Source organism: Fukomys damarensis, unplaced genomic scaffold (assembly GCF_012274545.1).
Source record: "Fukomys damarensis isolate Sample0158 unplaced genomic scaffold, DMR_v1.0_HiC HiC_scaffold_1, whole genome shotgun sequence".
Classification (NCBI taxonomy): domain Eukaryota; kingdom Metazoa; phylum Chordata; class Mammalia; order Rodentia; family Bathyergidae; genus Fukomys; species Fukomys damarensis.
In genome coordinates this window covers 44,009,742-44,036,255 of record NW_022900913.1, presented here as the reverse complement: position 1 = coordinate 44,036,255, position 26,514 = coordinate 44,009,742, and the positions used below count along the sequence as shown (strand labels likewise).

General features: G+C 36.1%; 1 protein-coding gene across 5 annotated transcripts in view; it reads left to right on the top strand.

Moving 5' to 3' along the window:
* Positions 1–26,514, top strand: part of Pde4d (phosphodiesterase 4D) — a 1,223,725-nt gene that overhangs the window by 1,175,889 nt on the left and 21,322 nt on the right. Inside the window, exon 1 of one of the 5 annotated variants that reach the window (XM_010626924.3) lies at positions 21,548–21,905. The exons of the other annotated variants lie outside the window; for them this stretch is intronic. Coding sequence (XP_010625226.1) covers positions 21,858–21,905 — 48 coding nt within the window. The 5' untranslated portion in view covers positions 21,548–21,857. Of the gene's footprint in view, positions 1–21,547; positions 21,906–26,514 lie in introns of those variants that run through there. 5 annotated transcript variants of the gene reach the window in all.

Sequence of the window (26,514 nt, the reverse complement as noted above, 5' to 3'; positions counted from 1 at the left end):
AAGGGGGGAAATACAAAAAGACCATATGTCTTTTTAAAGAACTATAAATTATAGCAAATTATACAGAATTACAAAGAAAAGAGCATCTCTTGTAAGGTGACCTGTTGTTTATGCCTTTATGTCAAGTCCCTGTTTTAGAAAAGGAGTACTTTCTTTGACCAAGAAAGGTTCTCTTTTATATTTGCTGTTTTTTTTTTTTCATGCTTCAGGAAATTTTTAATGAACTACAGCATTGACAGTGGGGTTTACAACAAGAATTTAGAAATAGAATACATTTCCAATTTGAAATGGGTTTCATAGTTTTTGATAAAAAGATAGTGATTTATAGGTGATTTAAATAGATGTAGGTGTCATTTCATTATTTGCAGAGAAGCCCCATTTCACAAAAGAGAGTAAAGACTACAGTGAGCAGAACTATGATTTTGTTAAAGCAGTATTCAAAAATTAAGATACATTTTGGAAAATGTTGAGAGTTTCAATCAGTATCTTTCATAGATTATGTATTCAGTGTATATTTTTTGACTTGTTTCTTCATTTTTTTTTTAACTAAGGACTGATTTTTTTTTCTATTTCAAGTCAGTTTCAGCAATATGTTGTGATAAGAATGAAACCTATTAACATTTTATTTGGTATATATTTTGCTTTTCCATTATTTGTTTTCTTAGTCCTATATTCTGAGTGTGGTTTTAAATCTCTGTAGGGATAAATGATTATTGGATTTTAATAATTAATAAGGAATTTTTTTGCTAAAAAAGAAGTTGATTTCTTTTCTATGCATAAGGCAAAGATTAGATTAGTTTCTCCTGGAAGATAATGTTTGGGTCTGAATCTCAATTTTTCTTCCTAGAGTTAAAGATAAGAAAAGAGGGTAAAATGATACCCTAGAACAGTGATGGCAAACCTTTTAGAGCTTTCAGTGATACCAAACGGCAGGCTGCACCTCTTGTGCCTTAGATTTGACGCCACTGCCCTAGAATAATTTCTAGGATAAAATGATTAAAGGATACATAGAAGAATAGGCAAAAGATTATGAGCTTACATTGTTGCAGACTGAATCTGAATATATGAAAAAAATTATTTGAAAAGTCAAATTCACTGGAAACCTTACTTTTGCTCTTTAGTGTAAATGTTACACATCATTATCTATTTAGTATATATGAATAGTCTTTGAAGACAGCTGGCCAGAAAAGTCTACTACCTTACCCTCTAATGTAAGGCAAGCTTTTTCTAATTTAGTTCTGGAAACACTGTATCACATTCCCAAACAATTTCTCCTATTTTGAAAGATGAAAAACTGAGGCTCAGGTATATTTGTCAAAGATTCATGTGATTCTTTTTATTTCTTCTTCTTTTTCTTTTTCTTCTTCTACTTACTGTTTTTTCGAGACAGGGTCTCATTATGTAGTCCAAGCTGGCCTTGAATTCATGGCAATTCTCCTGCTTCATCCTCCTGAGTGCTAGGATTACAGGTGTGTGCCACCACGCCAGGCTCATATGCTTCTTACAGGTGTAAAAATGATGATTTTTCTCTGTGTAGCAATGGAGGAGGATGGGAAAATAGAAGAACAAGTGTTTGTTTTCAGGCTGCGTTTTGAGGATATATTCATATTTTTAAAAATAGTTTTTAGGGAGTACTAGATTCCGAAATAGCAAGTGTAGTTTCAGCAAAGTCTAATTCTTAATGGAGAACCCCATAGTCTGTCTTGTTTTGCCTTCTTAGTCAGTTGCATGGGAGCAAAGCTCAGCTGGCCCCACCTCCAGGAAGAGCATGATGGTGAACAGTGTGTTTGGGGGGAGCCACTCTGGCAGGTAGGTAGTTGACAGTGCACTGATATCAATGAAAGAGTAATGGTGGCTTCAGGAGACTAAGTGACTGCAGAGGAATTCAGGCCATGCTGGCAAAGAATTTGGAGAAGGGGTGGGATGAAACCTTATTGATGATGAGGAGGGCACCAGCAAACAGCAAAGGTACAGAGTAAATTCAAGGAAGATATAAGAATGATTAGAATTTTTAAAATAGCCTGTTACTAGTGTGTTGCCTTGGAAGTCTTTTTTCCTAGTAGGAACGTTAGCAACTCTGGGTTCTTCTGCTCTCTGTCAGAAGAATCAGACGGAAGAAACTTGGCACAGGAACAAAGCTTTTTATTGTCATGCTCAAGCACAAGCACAAGGGGAAAGCCAGAGGGAGAGGAACCCCAAGTTGATCCAACCAAAAATAAGAGTGCACAGCTTTTGTGGTGTCTATGAAGTAGAGGACCCAGCCTCTTGGTGTCCTCTCATGTAGAAGTAGAGTTTTCTGTGCACCTCTGCTCCTCTTGATCATGCTTCTTTCATGCAACACATCTCTTCTGAAATCACATCGGGTTGTGATTTTTACTGTGCCAATAAAGTAAAGATAATTATAGGTACATTACTGACTGTTCTATTTCCATTTGTCTCTTGCTACTTGCTATGTGGCTCTTAGCATGTAAGAAGGTTCCTACCTGGGTTTTTGATCCAGGTGGTTTATTCCCTTGCCTCATTGTTTGATTTTACTGATCTTGGTATTTTGTTTTGTTTTGTTTTGTTTTCTGAGTTCTGGCTTCTTGATATCTCTGCTAACCACATAGTCTTTGAGGCCTGAACTGACTTCCTATCTTCCTGTTTCCTGGTATGTTATCTTAATTTTATAGCTTTGAAAAACTGGTCCACTTTTTAACTCTCAATTCCATAGTATGTTTGTTAATCCTTTAAGATTGGAGGGCTAGACTAGATACATATCTCAAGGGCAATGGAGTGGAAAGATGGATTTGTGAATAGGGTGAGTAATGAAAATTGAAGAAAAGGTAGAGTGAAAGAATATTTTAGGCAATATTAAGTGAGGAAAGGGAAGGGTAGTAGAAGGTGGAATGTCTCTCTGGTTGGCCCAGCGTCAAAGCTCCCCTTGGCTAAGGCAAACTGACTAGTTTGTGTTCCTACCGTCCTTCTACCTCAGAATTTGCATGGTATAATCTGGTTGTCATGAACCTTTGAGACAGCATTGAAGAAAAAAAGAAACTGGACTGGTCAGCCAGAGAGTGTGAATATTTAAGGAGAATAGTCAATGGGGTGATAGGGGAGGGAGCAGAGGTGCCAGGGAAGGGAGATTTATGGGTGTAGTGTACTTCACAAGGCTCGAGTCTCATTTAGCACTCATAGCTGGCGTAACCTCCTTCACCTGCTGCCTCCTTGAGTCCTGGCCCAGTAGCAGCATGGGTGGGTTGCTAAATCCAAATGCTGGGTATTCCCTGAGAGACTCCTGCTTGGGAGTGAGAAATGAGGCAGGGGACTACAAGAGCAGGCTGCAATGGAGTGAAAGCAGTCAGTGTCCAAGTAAGCATAGGCTGGTTCACTCTAATATATTGTAACTTATTTTTAGATGCTAGAAATATAAAATGGGACAGAATGGGCAATGGAAAAGTGAACTTTTCTTTCAATCTGGTCTAAGTCAGCTAAATTTGAATGAGCTTAGCAATTCCTTTTTTTGGATAAAAATCTACCACACATAAAAGTTATGACCTTGGGAGCCAGGGATTTAGCTCAGTGGTTCTGTCGCCTGCCTCGCAAGCACAAGGTCCAGAGTTTGATTCCCGGTAAAAAAAAAAAAAAAAAAAAAAGTTATGACTTTAGATAATAAAATTAAGTTCAATTTCTCCAAGTTCTATTTTCTCTGTAAATAAAGACTAACGTAATCTACCTCACAAGACTGTCATGAAAATTAAAAGCTTAGGTAAAGGATGTAGTGTACTATATGCGTGTGGTAGGCATTACAACCCTATCTTTAGTAGGGATGAGGGCTGGAACTATTTTTGAACTTAAAGGTCAACATTATATGCTGCCATATAGGTAACCCAATGCAATGGGAGCTTGAATCAACAGATCTAAGAGAAAGCTTAAAGAGTGTGCCTTTGAAATCCTGATACCCAGTCACAGTGATTTATGGAACCTTACTAGCTTGCATATGTGAGGTCCACTGAGTTTGTTTACTTTAGTTTTAGTTTGGTTACCTAGCACCCTGTGATAGCATATTTTTACTGTCATGCTCACTGACTTCTTAATTATGATTACTCTAAAAGAATATATATCTCTCTGATGACCAGTGATGTGGAACATTTTTTCATATATTTACTTGCTGTTTTTACTTCTTTGTCTGAGAAATGTCTGTTCATTTCAAATGCCCATTTTTGAACTGGATCATTATATTTGGGTGGGCTGATTGTTTTGAGTTCTTTAATAGTCCTTTGTCTGAGGAGCAGCTGGTAAAAATTTTTTCCCACATTATAGGTAGTCTCTTAGTTCTGTTGATAGTTGCTTTTGCAGTTGAAAACAACACTGAGATTCCACCTCACCCCACAAAGAATGGCTGCTATCAAGAAATCAAACAATAACAAATGTTGGCAGGGTTGTGGGGAGAAAAGAACCCTTCTCCATTGTTGGTAGGAGTACAGACTGGTGCAACCACTATGGAGATACCTCAAAGAGCTGGGACTAGAGGTTCCATTTGACCCAGCTATCCCTCTGCTGGGTATCTTTCCAAAAGAATTAAAAGAATCATATCACAGAGATATATGCACACCTATGTTTATAGTGGCACAGTTTGTAATAGCTAACACTTGGAAACAGCCCATTTGCCCATCAGTTGGAAACTGGATAAAGATGTGGTTTTTCTTTGAAACGGAATACTACTCAGCTATAAAGAATGAGAAATTAGTGGCCTACCTTGCAAGCACAAGGACCCGAGTTCAATCCCTGGTACCAAAAAAAAAAAAAAACTTAGAAATTAGATTCATTCATAGGCAAATGGATACATATTGAGGCTATACACCTAAGTGAAATACATAAGTCACAAATGTATAAATACTGAATAGTTTTCTCTGGTGTGAAAAACTATAATAGCACATAAGATCCTAATGAGATAATTAACCATGTGAAATAGGAAGCAAAGGGCTAAAGATGTAGGGAAAGTGGGAAGGGTAGGGGAAAGGGAATAAGGTAAAAGAAAAAAATATGAGAAAATGAAGAAATGGAAATGAAGTGTTTGTAAAGAGGGAGGGAGGAGGGGTGAAGGGAGGGCAGGGACAAGGGGAAAAAATGAGAACCAAGACCTGTCATGTAAAGGTACAAGATCCCAATAATGAATGTAACTGTACTGTATACCTAAAATGTACCAATAAACTCAATGAGGAAAAAAAAATTACTACTATGAAAAAAAAAGGACATATATCAGGGTAGCCCCAACAAAGATTTATGAGGGTTTGAGGGTTCCATGTAGAATTTCAGTCCGTTACCTAAATCTTGGTCCTTTACTTATGCTTTGCTTTTTCCTCCCCCTGATGACATCCAAGGCCCCTCCAAATGCTTGTTCTGGTTCTGTGAATTATTGAGGATGTAATTAATAAGCATATCAAATATCCATTCATAGCAAGATTTTAAGTGTCACTTCCTGGTGAAAGTAAAAATAAAAGAGAAAGTAGACCCTTTAATCCTTTCACATATTGAGAATGGCTATCCAGCTGAAAAGCAGAGTGGATGAGATGACCTTGGATTCAGTGCCAGTCCCATGATGAGTAAGTCATGAGTCTCATAGTAGCCGTAGCCAGCGAGAGAAGAAATTTCCTGCTGCTTTCGTTGTTAGAAGAGTTGAAATGAGTTACTGCATAGATCTCTTTCCATTTTCCACTTTCTGTCAGCCATTCTGCAAAGAAATCAGACTTTGTTTCACTTAATACATCTTTTTTTTTCTTTTAAATTCCCAAAGTCCTTAGAGATTTGTGAGATCAACATGTTCACCTTGTTATACAGATGAAGTAACAAGGAACAGGAGAGTTCATGTGATTCAGAACAAACCAGTGCTACATTACTTTGTCAAGGCTTTTATTTTATGAATACAAACTTTTTTTGCTACACATGCAGTTCTAATTTCAGTGTTTTTTGACATCATCCTTTTTTAATGATTTTTTTTTTTTTTTTTTTTTTTTTTTGTGCTGGGGATCGAACTTGGGACCTTGGGCTTGCAAGGCAGGCAAGGTGCCACTGAGCCAAATCAGTCCCCGGCCCTTAAATGTTATTTTTAATTTGGTATGTTTTTAAATATGTATTTGATCCCTTATTCTCTAGATCACTTCCCACTTTCATGTGGTAAATAAGTCATTAAGAGATTTTGGTTTTGTTTTGTACCTTTTAACTGTAGACAGCCACAATTCCAAGTTTTTGACTTTCACAGGATTTTTGTTTTAGCCTGTTTATTGAAAGACATTTCTGTTCCAAGATTCTTCAAGGTGAACTGAGATTTTTGAGTATATATACAGATACATGGATGGATGGGTAAACAAAACACAACATACCACTAAAAATATAGCTAGACGTATAAGCCTTTTGTGTGTTCATGGACAATTTCATGATGGTCATATCCTATAAAGAAGTTCAGAGTGCATTTGGCACACAGAACTGAAATGATTCGGAAATATCAGAGATAGGTCTTTTGCACATGGAAGGGAGACCAGAAGGTAGAGGGCAGAGAGGAGGAGGCATAAAAAGAATTAAGATGTGTAGCACACATGTACTAGCTCCCCAGGATGAATATATAAGTACTAATAAAAATAAAAAATTGGATTTTGAACATTGAGGAGTCATATGTAGGTTGCTAGCGGAATGGGGCACTCTTGCGGATTTAGCTTTATGTTTTGGGGAGTAGAAGAAGGTTAATGGGTGTTCTGGAAGAGTGAGTCTTTTTGGAACAGAGAATCTGATTATAGGACCAGAGGACATTATAAGAAATGTAGACTGGGCTGCAGTACAGATTGCTTTAGTTACCAGTTCAAGCCATTTACAATGATCTTATAAATTCTGGGGCACCTTTGCTGTTGGTCATAAGGGAAATAACAACACCATGATCATAGAAGAGTGAATCTGGAGGTGTTGCCCAACACCATGGGTCATATTGAGGGGAAATCATGAAAACAAGAAGAATCTGTTGAAAAATTAGGCACTGAAAGGATAAATGTTTGAGATAGGATAGAATAAAAAGGAATAGATAGGAAAAAGCTCTCATGGGCAAGTGAGATTGGACAAAGAATATTCAGGAGTCTAGAGTCACAGGAGAGTATGAAATTCTAAACTCAAATGATGGAAAAGATAATGGGAAATCAGCAGGAGAAGCCAATTTGGGAGTGCAGGCTGTTGGACAATGTCACAGTTGAATTTTTAGTCATGAAATTGAGGTGGGGTTATGGGTCTATGTAGAAATGCCCCGTAGGCCTTCAGTCATCAGGACTGTATATGTGGGAAGAGGCAGGATTTTACTAAACTGTTGTCAACATGGAGTTGATAGTTGAGGCCTTAGGGCTCATTTACAAAATGGGAATATGTAATGATTGTGCTTGTTAAATAAATGAGGTAATATCAGCAGAGTACTCAACACGTGGTAGATGACAAATTTTAGCTTTTGTTACTTTTTATTCTGAGTTTTAGGGAAAGACAGTTTTGTGACTTGTTAGAACTGGTGTTCTGAAACCTCTAAGAGCTACCTGATTGGTATGTTTTCTTTGTATACTAAATGAAAGTTCATATGTTCAAACTCATATATTTGCTTCTTTCCCACCTATCATTGTTTATGTTCAGTTTCTGATCACTGTTTTTAGGCCCGTAGTGTTTTCATTTTATAAATGGTTGAAAATCCTAACTACTCTTCTGTTCTTAACAGATAACATAATACAATTCCTGAGCTGTATTTTTATTTGCTGTATCCAGAATCAAGTAAATTTTAAACAAGATCAGGCACATTCATACCACTATGGCTATAGATTCAAATCAATTTTAAAGGGTTTTTAAAAAGCTTCTTTTGAAGAATGAGATTAGCGCAGGGTACTAATGTATATTCACCCAATGTGAAATAAACAGTGGAAAAAATCCAGGTGAGACAAACGATCGCTTGTGGAGAGTTGCAGTACAGTACAGTCCTTCTATCTGAGTGTCTTTATGTTTGTGAGGTCAGTACATTCAGAAAAAAACTATCCCAGTGTGTTTGAGATCTCCAAAAGCATTTTCATCTGGTATCAGTGATGTCAATAGTTTTTAGAACTATCATGGCAAACTTTAGAGCTTTCAAGAATAATATACAGCCGGCTCTAGCATGTGTGCCATAGGATTGCCACCCCTGTTTTAGACAGACTATTGATGCATAAACTACTGGGTAGCTATCACTGTAGAAATCTTAATGCAGTTGTTTTAATCAAGTGGTTTTCCTGCTGAGCATGGTGACACACACCTATAAGCTCAGCACTCAGGAAGCTGCAGCAGAAGATCATTTATTTTGAGGCAGGCCTGGACTACATTGTGAGTTCAAGTCTGTCCTGGATTGCACAGTAAGACTCTGTGTGTGTGTGTGTGTGTGTGTGTGTGTGTGTGTGTGTGATCCCCATGTTGTTTTTCTTATAACAAGTTACAGTTTTTCTGGTCATCATATAAATAATACATTGAATTCCTGGCACATGCTTTATAACTTTGCTATATCACCCACACTAACTTTGATTCTCTGCACAACATGGAACCCTTACATAACATGCTGCTTAATATAGTGCTCATGAGAGGCAGGGCTAACATTTTTAATCACATGACACCAATCAGTGTAACTGAACTCTATGCCATTCTGTGACCCATAATTCTTAAAATCTACTGTTGAGTCACTGTTGGAAATGGAAGAAAAATCCCATTTTTACAATATTGTTTATTATTGCCTTCAGTTAACTTTCATTCTTAAAATGTTTATGACGGACTTATAAAAATATTGTCCATTATGAGTGCTAAATTCTAATTTGTTTTGTATTATATGGTCTTCAGTGAGTAGTTGCTTTGATTTTCATATTGCTAATCTACTATGAATAAGGGATTTAAAAATTAGATTGTACATGCCTCTTCTGCTGGATTATTCTAAAATGTGTTGGAAATTTTTGTTTTGTTTTGTTTTTTGTTTTTGAGACAGGGTCTCACTATGTAGTTGAGACTGACCTGGAACTCACTATGTAGCCCAGGCTGGTCTCGAACTCACAGCGATCCTCCTGCCTCAGCCTCCCGAGTGCAGGGATTACAGGCGTGTGCCACCACGCCCAGCTGGAAATTTTTGATAGAGTGGTCTATCCTAAGATAATGTCTTTGAACACAACTGCCTATTCAAAACTCACTTTTCTAGCAGCTTTCTTTATCTAGAAATCTCAAGAACTCAGGAGAGTCAGAGATCCTTTAACAGTTGAGGAATTTAAACATTCACGAAACCTTCACATATTTAAATGCCTCCTACATTTGACTCAGGACTCTTCTTCCTGTCTTCCTTCAAATCGGTGCCTCCCACATGTGCCCCATCTCAGCATGTGGCACCAACATCCATTCAAAGCAGATGTTCATCAGGCCAGTAATCTAGTAGTTGATTCTTACTGCTTCACTTCTGGCATCTACTTTATGAAATCTTGTCAGCTTTTCTGCTGTATAATTCGCTAAAGAAACAACTTTCAAAGCATGTACCTCACATCATGTTCAAATGTATAGCATATTGTGGCACTCCCTGCTCAGAACTTTGCAGCGCCCCTTCACACTCTCCATAAGGCTGAAAAGGTCCCACAGCCTTGTCCTCACCTTCCTCTACTCCCTTTCTGGGTCCCTGTCCTCTCCAGTGCAGCCTGTGTTCCTTCAGCCCTTACTGAGAGTATTCTGCCTAATTTTTTCTAAATAATTCATAAAAACAAACAATACATCATAATATGGTACAATGTGATGTTTCAGTACATGTATGTATTACATAATGTATAAATCAGGTTAAACATTTATCTCTTATTTTTTTCATGGTAGAAATTCAGAACCCTTCTGCTTTCTGAAATATACATTACCTTAATTTTTTAACATATAAAATTTTATTAGAACATGTTTTAGTACATGCAGTTTACAGTCATCTTGGGAAGTGGGTACATGTACCTAATACAGCTGTTGCTGCCTTATTTGTAATCACTTAGTTACTTTCCTCTGGTTGCTGAGACAAAATACCCAACACCCAAAGTTAAAGAGGAAAGGGTTTATTTAGCTCACAGTTTGTAGCAGTTTCAGTCCATAATGGCCTTGTTCCAAGGCAGGGATGGCAAACAAGCACATGGAGGAAAAACAACATGATATGACAAAGTAGCAGAAGCAACAAGGGACATTAACACCGCCTTTCTGCCCCTTTTAATCTTAGCGCCCTTAGGCCTAACCCCACCATGAATCAGTTTCACACTCTAGATTTAACCACCTCTGAAAAAGCATGAGGCTTTGGGAAAACATCTAAACATAAGCTGTAACTTTCTACCTCTGGCCCCATGAAGAACACCAGGACTACTTATTCCTATGTAACTCTGAGTATCCTTTGACCAACCTTTCCCTCTTCCCCCTCCTTCCTACTATCTGCAGCCTCTGGTAGCCAGCATTCTACTTTCAATGTCCATGAGATCTTCATCTTTTTATATTCCACATATGAGTGAATTGTGTGGTACTTGTCTTTCTGTGCCTGGTTTGTTTCACTTAGTGCTCTACAGTTCCATCCGTGTTATTGCAGATTTCATTCTTTTTTTTTTATAGTAGAGTAGTATTCCATGGTGTGTATGTAGCACGTTTTTTTTATTCATCAGTTGATATATACTTAAGCTGTTTTCATATCCTAACAATTGTTAGTAGTGCTGCAGTAATTGTCTCTTTCTAGTTATGTAGATCTCTTCTCAGATATGACTGCTCAGTGCAGCTTTTCCTGAGTACTTAATTTTACAGCTCACCATTACATATCATTTTGCCACTTTTTTCTGTTCACTGTATTTATCACTCATTGTTGTGTCTGCTTCTTTATTGTCTTTTGGTCCCAGGAGTCCAAGATATGTAGGAGCAGAGAACTGTCTGTCTTGTTCATCACTCTGTCCCCCATTCTGGGGGAGCTGTTTAGTAAATACCTGCTGGATGAATAAGTAAATAACCACTCTAAAAAACTACTGTCTAATAGTATTAAAAGCCCATTACTTTCACAAGAATTTTCTATGAAACATTAGCACTTTTTGTTTTTTACTTGTTAATAATGTCAAGAGTTCAGTAGCACAATAACTTTGGGAAATACTGTGTTAAAATAAAATAAGGTTTATATATTACAGTTCCTGGCAGAGCCTTGAATATGCTAATGTGCACTATGGAAGAAATGTATTTGACAGTGGAAGCTGTCTTTGCAAAGTATTGCATTGGAGTGCTACTCTTTCTGGGAAATAATGCCTTGACAAAAACGCACCTTAATAGGAGGCAGTGAGCCATATACTGACTACGTGGAGGCAAATTTATACCAGCTGTAAAGAAAATAGACTGACAAGCAAGAACTAAAAAAATACAACCTATTAAAATCTGGGAAAATGAATATACCTGCTGAGACTGTTCAGTTTTGTGCAAAAAGTGATACTCGCTTTACTGCAGTTTTCTGTCTCTACCAGCTGGCCCAAAGCTTGGCCTAGACTAAATGTTTTTTGTCTGTTCAATGATGAGTGGTTAACAGTGACCCAGGATTACCATTTATATGTTGATTTTTATATCCTGAAACTTCACTGGATTTATATTAGTTCTAACAGTTTTTTTTTGGTGTTTTTTTTTGGTGAGGTCCTTCAGGATTACTATACATGAGATTTGTCATATGCAAACAAGGACAATGTGTCCTCCTCTGTGCAAAATTGGATGCCCTTTATTTCTTTCTCTTTCCTAAGTAGTCTGGCTGGCACTTTGAATACTCTGTTGAGTAAAAGTGGTGAAACTGGGTATCCCTGTACTGTTCTAGATCTTGGAGACAAAACTTTCAGTTTTTTCCTATTTAGTATGATGCTGGCTGTTGGATTGTCATGTGTTGAGGTAAGTCATTTCTAAGCCTAATTTCTTGAGCATTTTTCTTTTATCATGGAGGGATGTGGAATTTTATCAAATGCTCTTTCTGTGTCTATTGAGATGGGCATATGGATTTTGACCTTCATTATCTTTATGTAAACTATCTTTCATGTTTATTGATTTGTGTATGTAAGCAGTTCTTGCAGTTGCTGTGATAAATCCCACTTTGTCATGGTGTATTCTGTGTGTGTGTGTGTGTGTGTGTATGTGTGTGTGTGTGTGTGTGTGTAGTGTGTGTGTGTATCCTCTCCTTTTTGCTTTACTGTTGGATTTGACTTGCTAGTTTTTGGTGAGATGTTTTGCATCTGTTTACATCAGAGATATTGGTCAGTAGTTTTCTTTTATATTGCGTTGTCTGATTTGGGGAGTGGGATTTTGCTGGCCTTGGACAATGAGTTTGAAAGAATTTTCTCTTTTTTAGTTTTTTGAAATAGTTTGCAAAGTATCTAGGAAATACTAGTATCGCACAAGATAAAAATTGGGATTCATGATTTTGTGAATGGATGTTCAGTTGTTGAAAAGAATTTTTTTTAATTAGAGTTCAGAATTTATGCCTTAAAATTACTTTAAAATCCACGTATCAGAAAGGTATATAAAATACCTATTAAATATGCATTTCTAGAAGTAAGCCTAAATGCAGTTGTTACTGTTGGTTTAGAAAACAGGTATTTTCTCTGTTTAAATTGTTTTCACAAAGCATACTGCTGAGTACATAGTGAAAATTTCACAGTAATTATCATGACCCTCATAAGCATGAAATATTGGGGTTAACTCAGGCCAAAAATTTTTTAGTGAACTGAGGATCATTTTCTCTATATATAAAAAGTATTTCATACAAGATTATTTTTGTTGGGACTTCATTTATGTGAAGTTTGCATATCCAATTACTGACTTGATTATTCTTCAGTGTACAGAAAGTTTTGGTGGATTACAGTAATGATGATGATGGTCTCAGCTCTTTTAAGAAAATAAACTCAAAAGTCTGTGTCTAAATTGGGAATGGTGGTGCATTCGAGAGGTTGAGGCAGGGGGATTGCTGCAGGTTCAAGGCCAGCCTCTGCTACATAGTGAGTTCAAGGCCAGCTTGAACTACATAGTGATACTCTGTATCCACCCAAAAAGAAAAAAATTCTGTGTCTGCATGAATTCAAACGGTATCAACAATTACAGAATGTTGTGCTAACATTAAATAAGAGCCATGTAGAAGACAAATGTAACCACAGCTGTCAGATCCATTGCATTGTTATTTCAGCCTCAAGGAACCACTCAAAAAATTATAAATTTCCTTGTACTGTATCATCATTTCTTTTCTCAATAAATGTTGCAGCTGTTTCCTACTTTAAATAAAGCATTTGTAGAGAGTGAGTCTAAAATTTCTCTGATGATTATTCAAATTTTACAAATCAACCTGGAGTTAGTCTTAATCTCAAATCTCTATGATCCTGCAAGAGACATTTTTATTTTCTAAGATGTGATGACTCCTTAAGAACAGAGATGTTTTAAGTCAAATGTGATCCTTATCACTAGAGGGCAGTGAACACAAACAGATGTAGTGGGTTTACTTGCTCTAAAATGATTTTTCTTTCTTTTTTTCCTAACATTAGCATTAATCAAAGAAGTTTTATAATATGACTATAGATCTGAAGTTCTGAAATTTAATCATATGAATCTTAATTGGTTATAAATGAATTCTAGATTATCTGCCTCTATTATATTTTTAAGGCATTTGAAAACAGACAAAATAAGTGTTTTTAGAGATGCTAGTTTGCAGCAGTTCTTGTATATAGTACCTGAAGTTTAACTTTTTCTCAGAAATATTCCGAGTGTTTAATAACCAGATTTGTATTTAGTAAAATGAAAAGTAGTGGATGTATGAGAGCCTATTTTATACAGATTTGCTTCTGCTTCTCAGTGTTTTTTGGGTTTTTGTTTGTTTGTTTTCTTGGGGTTTTTTTTTGTTTGTTTGTTTGTTTTGTTTTTTGTTTGGTATCGGGCCTGGAACTCGGGACTTTGCGCTTGTGAGGCAGGTAGTGGAACCACGGAGCTAAATTCTCAGCCCTAGATTGCTTCTTGATTAATAGCAACTACTAGAATTGTAATTCTAAGTAGAGAAGTTGCAAATAAATGTAGGTTGATTATATAATAAAATATTTTCCAGTAATTTAAATCCTATGAAAAGTAGTTCTAATGTGGGCAGATGCCATAGGTTGGAAAATTATAAGAGATAATACATTTATTTAAAATAGTCTTTCTTAAATATTTCAAGTATGATAATACAGAGTTTAGAACCGATTATGTTAATAAACTTGTGTATAGACTGTAGGCTAAATACAGAACAAGGCTTGAAATACTGTTTTTTTAACACTAATTTTATATAATAGTGGGCTTTAATGTGATATTTCCATGTTTGCACACATTGTGCACTGATCAAATCACCCCTACCACTTGCCCAGCACTCCTCAGTCCCTGGTGATCACTATTCCATTCTCAGGTCCACAGGTTTTAGTTTCTGCATACGACAGAGAACATGTAGTACTGGTTGTTCTGTATCTGGCTTATGAAATCCTGTTTTTGGCAGTTTGAAGTACTCTGTTTTTGGCAGTTTGAAGCCATACAATCTGAGTTCACATCCTGTCTCTGCTGCTTATCTGGCTTTGTGACCATGAGCAAGGTACTTGACCTCTGTGAGCCCCGGTTTCTTCGTATTTTGGGTTGTATTTCTCTATTCAAAAATATGTCTTCTCTGTTTTGACTGACATTGCAAAGTCAATGATGAATAATTGACTGTGTTAATGTGTCAAAGATTCAACTCTATCAGCGTAATTTTATGTTCTCTAAAATGTCCCAAAAGAGTCCAGAGAGATTATTGATTTCTTGAGATATCTATTAAGGACTAAGAAAATGAGGACTAGAAAATGACTGGAGATAGAGATTCTGAGGAGGATCGTTGGGAAAAGACAAAAAGTGAACTGAATGCTAAAGAAAATTGTGTTTTCTGTTTCAGTTCTCTCTCATTTGGTGTATGTGTGTGAAATCATTTGGATATTTGAGAGCTGTAGATTATAAGTAGGAGACTTGAGCTCTAGCTGGCTGCTTCTCCTCAAGCTGTGTTGTGAGGACTCTTTGGACCTCAGTTCCTCTTCTAAATGTGTTGTTTTCACTGGTCTGTGTGTCCGGCCGTCAGTGTCTTATTTGTGGTGCACACCCACACATAACTGCGTATCTCTGGGCACCTGGTCCTTGACTTCCCTAGTTGGTAGGATTCACCCTGTCCAGAAATCTGTTCATAGTGACAGTAACTGTGGTTCTTTATTTTAAACACTGTAAAATGTGTTGCCCCTAAATCCATGCCAGTTATCCTAGCATTTGCATCAGCCTAATCAGATGATGAGCTGTCATATACCATGAAGAACAAAGATAGAAAGGGATCTGTGTTTATATCTCAGTCTTGTCACCTTTGGGGCAAGTTATTAATGGTTAACAATGTTGAGCTGTGTGTGGTGGTTTATGCCTGTAATCCCAGCACTCTGGGAGGTGAAGGCAAGGACGATGTGAAATTCAGGTTCAAGCCTGGCTTGACCAACCTAGCAATCCTGTCTCATAGTCTGAAAAATATAAAAAGGGCAGGGGCTGCAGCTCAGTACAAATACACTGTGTTTAATCCCCAGTGTTGCAAGAAAAAAAGAGGAAATATCCATCTTTTCACCTTAAAATATAGATACTGGGCCAGGGATTCAGCTCAGTGGCTCCGTACCTGTCTCACAAAGCCCTGAGTTCATTCCCTGGTATGGGGGGGGGTACACATACTACCTATCTACTAGGATATTTTGCAAAGATTAGAAATAAGGTAGGGCCAGGGATTTAGCTCAGTGGTTCAGGCGCCTGCCTCATAAGCGCAAGGGCCCGAGTTTGATCCCCAGTACCAAAAAAAAGAAAAAGAAAAAGAATAAGGTATATAAAGCTCTTAGTGCATAGTAGGTGTCTAATAAATTCTGTAACTTGCAATAGTTACTTCACTAAAACTGGCAGATATCAAGTATGACAGTAAGAATTGTATCATTCTGGCTTCATTGAAATTTCCCCTCTGGATTGTCGAGATTCTGCAGGTTGCTCCTCCCAGAGCAACTAGACTCTCCCAGAGATTCTAATCTGTATTTTGTAATGGGAGAAATGAAATGAGTTGTAATTTGGTTTAGGAATGAAAAGATTTATTCATTACAAATATGAAACATTCCTTGGTAACCTTTTCCTTGATACTGCCCAGTAATCTTCTTCAAAGAAGATTAGGGATTTACAGTTGAATAATTTCAAATTTAGCACCTACCAGATGCTTGGTGCAGTCATTGCTGAATAGAAGTCTATAAAATGAAGATATCATCACATTCAGCAAGGAGAAGGGCAAATACGTTCGGAGGGAGGGATAATCATGTGTGTGCGCACATGTACATAAACTTTTAAGACTATTCTTCTGTACGGAATTTGTTTTAAATGTTCAGGGTGATTTTGCTGAAGGTGAAAGCCCATGTGTGAAGCACTCAGAAAATTTGGAGTATAGTGATGAGGGAGTGCTCCGGCTCTTGGTGGGCACAGGACAGGGAAATTAAACATCCTGGAATACATGTTGTGTGGCCCTTTGCTACGGAGGATCTCTGGGTCCTACCAAACTTTGAGATAGTATGAGCAGCGATTCTTCCAGGTGAAAAAACACATTATACTTTCTCAGCCTACAATGTCACTACTTTTCACATGTACCCACTATATAATTCCACATAGTTTTAACCCATAGCCTCTTTTTTATCAATTCAGCAATAGTACACATTAAGGGAAGATTGCATTTTGCTGTAAGTTGAAACCTTTTGAAGAGTCGTTTGCATCATTGCAGGGGAAAAATATCCTAATATTATGTATTCGTTTTCATATTACCATAACTTTCATGCAACCTTCTGTATTAGAAACATCACAGCAAATATCAGGAATATCACAGCAAACACTTATGTAGTACTTGCTCTTTTCCTAGGTGCGCTCTCTCTCTCTTTCAATTTAATTTTTACAGCAACTCCATAAGGTGCATACTATTATTTCTCTCATTTTCTAGATACGTACATAAATGCAAAGTTTAAATCACTTGCTCAAGGTCACAGAGCTATTCAGTGATAGTGAGATCTAAGTCTTTAGACTTTTAAATGTAGTTACATTTTGTATTAATATAAACTCATTTCTTCTTTATGTTATTGATAAAACTGTTATACTTTTAAAAAATAGAGAATGCTTAGTGTATATATTTAATAAAGTATGTATGTAGAAATTGTACTTAGGAATTTCATTTTAGACTAGTAGAACATTTGTTACAAAAAGAAGAAAGTAATTTAACTTGAAGTTTGAAAGAATCAAGTAATTGAGGGGTGAATAACAAAAGGAGGGAGAATAGCCAGTCCTGAGATCACTGAGAGTGAGGATAGAGTGAGTGTGATATGAATTTATATTTGCTACTTTTTTTTCTTTATAGCCACTGTTCATCTAGTGCCTACATTATGCTGGTTATGCTGGGCGATGTGCTTTTTATTTTTGTATCAGTATTCATTTATGATACATAACAATTATGTGTGTTTTAGAGAATTATCAGGTGATATGTATTTGGATTTAAATGCAGGGTATGGCACACACCAGTTCTTCGGGGTGTGTCCCACCCCTCCTGCCCCTGCCTGGGGTCCTTTACTTTCTGCATTCCCCTCACTTGCCTTCTCCCTTCATACCCCTGGCTATCCATCATCTTTTCAGAGAGGCTTTTCCTCGCCTTCTTACAATGTAGAAACCTATGTCCCTAGCACTTTGTAGCCTCCTTATCCTTTCATTTTCTCTGTTGTGCTTACCACCTTAGCTGTTGAATGTAAACTCCAGGTAAAAAAAACCTGAGTTTGTGGTAATCCCCAGCTCCCAGCACACTGCTATGCTAGTAAGGCACTGCTCTGTAGTAGGAGCTTAATAAACACTTACTGAATGAAAGGCAAATATAGAAGAGTTAGAATTTGGAGAAAGTCTGAAATACCTGGTCTTGAGATATGCTTTGATTTAAGTCTGACATTGAAAGATCAGTTTGAAGCAGGCAGACTGGACAAAGGATGCTCTTCCAAGTACTGAACTAATAAAGATGGAGAAATGAGATCATTTGTTTTATTTCAAATTGAGGTGGCATCCATGACTTTGAGAACCCAAGCAGAAGTATAAAAGAGCAGCTAGAAACAGGATTGCAGTTGGGAGTTCAAGTTAGCAGTCTGGAGCTTATGAGGAATGTCGATGTGGCAAAGCCAAGATGCCTGTTTGTCACTAGCTTTGAAGTCAGAGTCATGTTGGATTTTAGGGAAATTATTCTGGTGATACAGATACCGTGGAACTGATGGGGAAAAGCCAGAGTGAAGAATGTACATTGAGGCCAGGAATTTAGCTCAGTGACATCATGCCTGCCTCACAAGCACAAGGTCCTGAGTTCAAGCCCTGGAAAAAAAAAAAAAAAAAAAAAACATGGAGAAGCATTTACAGTGTTTTGGGACTGAGACACAGAGTGATATGATATGGCCAAAAGGAAACATGATATATTTTTTAAAAAGAATAAACGAGAGTTTAACAATGTTGGTAGAATGGAATTGTTATAATCACTGTCATTATCATCATCTGATATCTGTTAATCATTTGTGACTCATTTATCTTAAGTGCTTTGCATGTATTATCTCATTTAGTCCTCATGATAGCTATTAATTGTTGTGTAACAGGTCACTTTAAACTTTGATGCCTAGAAATATCAGTTTGCTTTTATTAGCTATCATAATCTTGTGAGTTAACTGGGTTTGATCAGACATTCTCATTCAGAGCTCCTCATGTGATTCCTCATAGGGTTTGAGATGGTAGCCAAGTCAGGAGTCACCTAGAAGTTCAGCTGTGCTGGATGACGAAAGTGGCTTCATTTTAAGTCTGACTGCAGACTGGCCATGCATATGCATGTGTTCCTGGTTGGGCCCTTTCTCTATACTTTCCATGAAATCAGCATGGACTTCTTCCTAATGTGGCAGTATCAGATTTTCCCATATACTTGGGGATCCCTGTGCCATGTTCAGAGAAAGCAAGGTAAAAGGTCCAAGGCTTCTGATACACTTAGGCTAGGCTTGTCATGTCATCTGTTTGTTTAAATAAGCCAGCTCACATTAACTGTAGGGTACTGTGGAGGCTCCTTAGCAGGCATCTTTGCAGACTAGCTGCTGCAATAACCAGTTAGAAGTTAGGGTTCATGTAAAAGGATATGAAATTGGAGTCCATATTTATAGTACCTGGGTGAACTTGGAAAATAATTTTTTATTTCTAGGTCTCACTTTAAGTGACAGTAGGGGATAGGAAGAGAAAATATTGAAGGTTGCTTTCTATTTCTCTCACTCAGTATTTGAATTGAGGTGATGGGAAAGGGAATGGAAAAGAACAGACTGAAAGAGAGAGCATTTTATACAGGAAAGGACTTAGTCACAAAGTTAAGTGAAGGAGGGAAGGTAATATGGTAGAAGGGAGCATGCCAGGTTTATTTAAGGGTACAGTTAAGATGATTTATATTAAACACCTGATAGTGTGTGACCCACGTGAGACGCTACTGAATGGTAGGAAAGTGTCACAGATTTCATGAGACATTGGAAGAAACATGACCCCACTGACTGAATGGGAATAGGTATGATAAGAACTACTTTAAATAGAAAAATGTTTCACAGTTTTGAAAAAGTTTTTTTTTTTAAATGACTGGCAGAACATTTGAAAAAAGGGAGTATCTCATATTTGGAAATAATTGTACTAAGTTCTGTTAGGAAGTACTCTTGAAGAGTGTAGGCCTGGGACGGAGTCTTTGTAGAGATCCTGAGTTAGGGAATTAATAGAAGAAGGCAAAGGAGACATGACAAGAGAAGTGGAGAGAAAATCAAAGCAGTTCAGCATCCTGGGAGTTGAGGAAGAGGGGTAAGAGCGATCAAGGAAAACCCTGCAGAGAAGGTAAGGAGAATGAGAGACCAGATAAAAGGAGGATGTTGGTATTTTTCCAGGGAAGTTTTAGTTACGTATTAGTTTTAAATTCTTTTATAGAGGATGAAGAGTAATGAACACAGTAGGTGTGCATGGAAACTGAACTTTTATCAGCAAAGGACCAATACAGACTGAAAGAGGCAGAGAATACACTGACCTCCCATATCTATAGGGGACACATTTCAGAGCCCCCATTGACTGCTTTGTGTAGTACTAAACCCTAAATATGCTATATTTTTCCTATACATGCATAACTTTTATAAAGTTTGACTTATGTAAGTGAGGCACAACACGATGCTATGAATGGTAATAGACATAATAATATACTATAATCAAAGTTATTTAAAACTTAGGTTTATTTCTGCAATTTTCCTTTCAATATTTTCAGATCTCATTTGAGTGTAACTAAAACTGGAAAGCAAAACTGCAGATAAAGGGGATTTACTATATTTCATGGATTTTGATGATGAGAGCGTACTCAGACGAGTCTGAAACAAATACTTAAATGGCAGGAACCCTGTGAAGTAATCATATCAGCAAGTCACAGAAGCACAGAATAAGGAAACAGTTGGATTAGGTAGAATAGGCAAATTTTTATGTTAAAATAGGATAAAAATTCAATTTCCGTACCCATGATACCTCCTTAGTAAATAAGTTAGTAATAATATCCCAAGCCAGACAAAAAAGAATTTAGATTTTTATCAGATCTCCTTGTTAAAGGTCTCTACTCAATTCTATATTTTTAAAAGCCATTGAATTTGTGTATAGCCATGAGAATGTTCTCTTATGATCAAATTACAGATTCTGAAATCTGCACAAAACTCCACATTATTTATCATACACAGCACATGAGCTTTCAGATTCCTTTTCTCCCCAGTCAGATTTTTAATAATGCATGTCCGCATTTAGATTTTGGAAGTTGTAGAGCTCAGTCCTAGATAGCAGTAGAAACAAAAGCACGTGGGACGAGTTATGCCACACAGGTGAAGGAATGCGTCATTTCCATCTTTATTCTGCATGTCAGTCTTGTTTTATAATCACTGTGCTTTTATGGTGGAAGGGGGAACCATAGGAAAACCCCACTTGTTTTGGATTTAAAGGAGGCAACTAAAATGCATGATTGTCATTTTCAGAACTGCTTTTATGTGGGAGGAAAGAGAAGTCAGAGAATATTAAATGGCTCCACAAGGACTGGCATTCTTACTTAAGAATGGGTTTTGAATAGTATAGTGGTCGTTATCCCTGTCTGGGATGGGGAAGCCCCATTCATCTTTTCACAGGGCAGCCTCAGAGCTGCAGGGAAACCATTATTAAATGGTGTGCCAGGGAGAGGAAGAAAGCCTCCACAGGCTTGCCCTCACCAACCAATCGCAAAGCCACCTGCTCCGCCGAGTCCACGCCCCCTGCCCGCACAGAGCGGGGATACAATGTGATTGGTGCATAGTTGGGGCTCTTTGGGAGGGGTTTCGTGTCACTCTGTTTTCCCGCAGTTCCTTATTTGGTAGCTTTTGACAGAACTAGTCTTTCTTGCAGCTAAGCATTTTGACATACATTATTCATCAAGCCCAAGAGCTCAGAGAGAGAAAGATGCAGATCCTTAGATCATTAGCTATTCCTTTATTACATGGATGTTCCTTATTCAGAATAGTTGTTAAATTTTGTTCCATTCTGGAGTTTTACAAATGGCACGTGTTCAATGGGAAGACTGCTGGATGGGACGTAATGAGAGGCATTCTTACATATACTTAATTACCAAATATCTTTAAAATCCCACGCGCGGTATAGCTTGTGGAGATTGTTGAAGTGTCGTTGTTTTGAAGATACACATTTTAGAACTTACTGACTACCCATACAATCAATCAAAAATGCCTGAAGCAAACTATTTGTTGTCAGTGTCTTGGGGCTACATAAAGGTAAGATTTATTTTGCCTTTGAAAACGCCTACTCTGTTTACATAACTAATGGTTTTAGCAAACTAGAATGGTTTCTGAGCTTTCCAAATAATTTTGTATTGCTCCCTTAGACCTGAACTAGGAAAGAAATATGTGTTTTGTAGTGTATAAGTTGTACAAGTTTTTAATCAGATATAGTTTGCATGTTAAAATAGCATTCTAATGTGCAGCAGTCTTTCTTGTCATATGGTATGACTCTGGGTTGTGTTTTCAAATTTCAAGGTAATTAAATGCATTGCAAATAAATTATTGGACCAAATTGCTTTTTCTGACTTATGGATTATGACTAGTATGTAGCATTTGAATTTTATGAAAACTTGATTATCTGCTTGTAAAACTGAAAGTTTGTATGATATTATTTTGTTAATTTCAAAAATGGAATTAATTCACTGAATTTAATTAGATTGTGCCTATGCTTGGCAGATTTTTTTGTGCAGCCTGGGGTACTGGTAGTGTTGTGGTCTTTTTCAACTGTGAAAGCAAGAGGCAGAAAAACCTTTAGTCCCAAATGAGGCATCACTTCAGAAAGTAAGGTTTAACCTTGTTTATCTGAGTCAGTCACAACACAGTTTTAAAGATTCATTTTCCTTACTTTAAGGAATTTCAGTTTGAAATCTCTTTCTTGGTGAAGGGAAATTTTCCCTTTACTATTCAGATTTATTTCAATTTGAAGAAAATTCAGATTTGGCTACCACAGCATTTCAGTTTTGGTTGTCCAAATAGTCATGATTTTTCATCTTTCTTTAAATTTATGATTTGTTAGATATTTAAAATGTTTTTAAATATGTAGACTTTATTACTTGATTCTAATAATTTCTTGACCAATATTTTTAAGTAAAATAAATAAAATAATATAAGATGCTCCTATAATGTCTCCTGAATTATCTCTTAGCTTTTAGCCAGCTTATACTTGATGCATTTTTGAAGGGCTTTGTGTTTGTGTTTTGATTATGAGCAGTATCTCCAAGAATCTGAATGTAGAATTTTAGTATTTATCTTTTTGAGGAAAATTTTTGCAGTTTTGTGTATGTTTTAATACTTACACCCATAAAAACTTTCAAGAAGGGCTAACATAGATTTAATCTCCTGCATTTTAAAAGATTTATTTTCATGACATCAATTTATTACTCATTTAAATAGCTTTTAATATCAATACCTACCAGACTTAGTGCATTAAAGTATAACGTATTCAGTGATTTTTAGCAGAGTATTGTGGAAAAACAAATGTTTTCTTACCATTTGCTCTGTACTTCCTCCTCAAATAGATACTAGGAGGATATGTAACACACTAACATGATGCAAAATTACAGAGGATTATATTTCAGAGTATTTTATTAATATATTCTGCTTCCTTAGCCATCTTAAGTGCAGACCATAAATTAGAGAACTGGAATTCTAAAATGCAAAATGCAACATTTAGATTCAACTGCATTTTCACTTTATGCCTTAAATGCTGCACATAAATATTCTGATGCATAATGAGAACAAAGAACTTGAAAGCGTTCACTCACAACTCTTCCTCTTTTTTTTCTTAGTCCCAACCCTGATATCACATATTTTTTCAAACTGTTTAGACCAAAACCTAAGAAGTTCAAAAGCAGAAAATATTTAGAGGTCACTTTTTAAAATTAACTAAATGCTTAATAAAATTGTTCTGCATTTTATGAGTTTTTAATTGAAAAGCAGGTCTATATTTTGTCTCTTTTAAATCTATTAATGCAGAAATACTGTATAATGGTGTTCCAGGAAGACTATATTACCTTTTTAATTATCCTTTTATCCCCACTCATGGTAATTTTTATAGTTTTTTTAATGAACATGCTTTTCTCAAAATGTGAGAAATTCCACTGATATTTGAAAATGGTGTAGGATATTGTTTTTTAGTACAACTGTCTTTGTACTCCAAAACCAATTTATAAGATAAACTAGCAATTGAGAAGGCATTCATGGTCATTATTGTGGTTAATTTGGCTTTCCTAGACTAAAAGTTTTATATCAATACTAAAAAGGTAAACATTTTTTTTTTTAGAAAATACCTTTATGTTATAAAGGTATGTTATATGACTCTTGGAAAATTGTGTTTGGAAAGTCCCTCATCTTCCATCCCTTGGGAAGAGAGAGTCGTTTTAAATATTGTTATCTTACAGTTATATGAAAATTAAATTGTGACTTCCTTGGAGCATCATGCAAGTCTTATTAGGGAGACAGAAGTGTTATGAAGGATTTCTCTAACCCATGTCTTTGTGTTTTGAACAAAGGGCAAGACAGTGGTGTGGGAATAATATATATGATGCAGAAATACTCAGTGGACTATGTAATCTGTCATATTTGGTCCTCACAGATTCCTTTCACTAATAATTTTTTGCTTTTGTTATCATCTTTTTTGCAATTTTGATGAATTATATAGGGAAACTGCCCAAAAACTTACACTTCATGCTTTGTATTCTTCCAGAAAAAAATAATCCAATTATTTGCATAGCATATCTACAAGTAGCATGAAAAATCTTTCTACTTGGGCATAAAGCAACATATTTTTCAGCCAGGTTGTGTACAGTTTAGGTAGGTCTGTGAAAAACTGGTCCCTTTGTAGCTTTTCCAGTTCTCAGAAGGCTTATGTCATGTTGTTTAGATGCATTGAAAAAAGTACAATGTAAACATAGTCACCAAACAGACTGCTGAGGGTCTAGAAGGGGCTGCAAGTAGTAATTATTCCCCCATCTCTTATATAAAAGGACTTCTTCATGACTGGATAGTTTTTAATAGCAACTTTATCTCATTACATAGAAAACCTCAGGTCAAAGAGGTACTTTATTGAATACATGTTTAAAATATTTAACACATTCTCCTTAAATGTTGTTGTGTCGTGTCTAATGAGTAGATTTTTCCAAGGATAAGGGAAGGATTTTCTTGCTTGTGAGAGTTTACAAATGATACAGTGTTTTTGAAATATAGCCAGTTTCCCTTATGAATACTGCCCCCAATTCTTTTATGGAATTAGATGAAGGGGCACTCTATAATCAAGCCCTTCATCTGTGTGTCCTGTAATGATATAAGTCAGCCATCAGTATAAGAAGTCAGGGACTGAGTGTCAGAAAGGGCACTGGAAGAAAGACCTTAATAATATTGTTATGTCCCAAGTTAAATATAAGACCTTTTCATATAACTGGTAAATAACCAATCATTTACTCAAGAAAATGTAACTTGTGAGGATGGACAAAAAATATTTTGAACACTAGTGTAAATGTCTTTATGAATATTCTTTTAGAAATGCTCAAATTTTTTCCAGTAGATAATAATATGTAATGTTAAATAAAAACAAGCAGAAACTTACGTTTTTGTATATCATATGATGTCAGTATAAAAATATACATACAAAGTTAGAAAAGGACATAGAAGAAAATACAACTAAAGTATTTATGGTTATCTTTGAGCAGTGAAGAGTTACATGGCTTCTTTTTTATCTATACAGCTTTTTAGATTTTCTGTTGTTGTTTGTGTGCATTTTATAATTAGCAAGAATAAAAATATATGAAAAAAAATAAAATGTATGTCCCTGGATTTGAGAATAAGATCCATAAACCTGTAAAGAAAAAAATTAGAACTTGTATTCAAAGTGACCAATTCTTCATTTTTGACTACAAGAGAATGATGATATGCATTCATTATATCCAACAAACTATTGTTTGGATTTTTTTGTCATACTATTATTTTGTGGTCTTAATTAAATTTCTACACCTAATTTATATGGTCAATAAAATTGACTTTGGAAGAGATTTTTAAACTATTTTTAGTTAAACCACCTTAGTCTGAATTAGAGAAGCAGTCTTTTTTGAAAATTCTAATAAACTCACTTTCCAGACTTACATGAGAATTTATAGGGAAACTCAAATATTTATAGGCTACTAAAGATTAAAAAGTGTTTGGCTTTTATGGTTAAGTATCTAATAACACTTATTTTGTATATTGAAATAACTGTTACTATCTGTTAAGAACACTATTAAGAGCATATTTAAAAATCTTATGAGTTGGGCTATTTCAGAATTAAAGGAAGACATTAAGAAGCAGCTGATGAGGGAAATACAAAATCCTGGAGAATTTTAGATACTAGGAATGTTATATGCTGGTGTGGTGGGTTAATTCCTGTGCGTCTATGTGAAGTAATATGGTGAAATAAATTTGTGAGGTAATGAAGTAGAATTTTGAAAATTGACTTGTTTTCTATGTTGTCGCTTGGGTAATGGAGTGGCATATTCTGTGGATTCTGAGAACCAATAAATCTTGCACTTCCTAATTGAAAAAAAAAACTTATTTTAAAAGGAAATATTACATAGTATTTACTCAGTTTATTTCTTCATAGTCCTGAAAGAGTATTCAGATAAATATTCCATTTCTTCCCTGGGTCAAAGAGTAGACTATAACCTTGGCCAATACTATATATTGTTTTGCTAAATTGATAACAGTGTACCATGTTGAGTTGTGTAGAATTATTTTTGTTTATAAGTTGCATTTTTTTCTGTAAATGCTAATCTCTTAATTTTTAAATTCTTTTTACCATTAATGTCATTGAGTT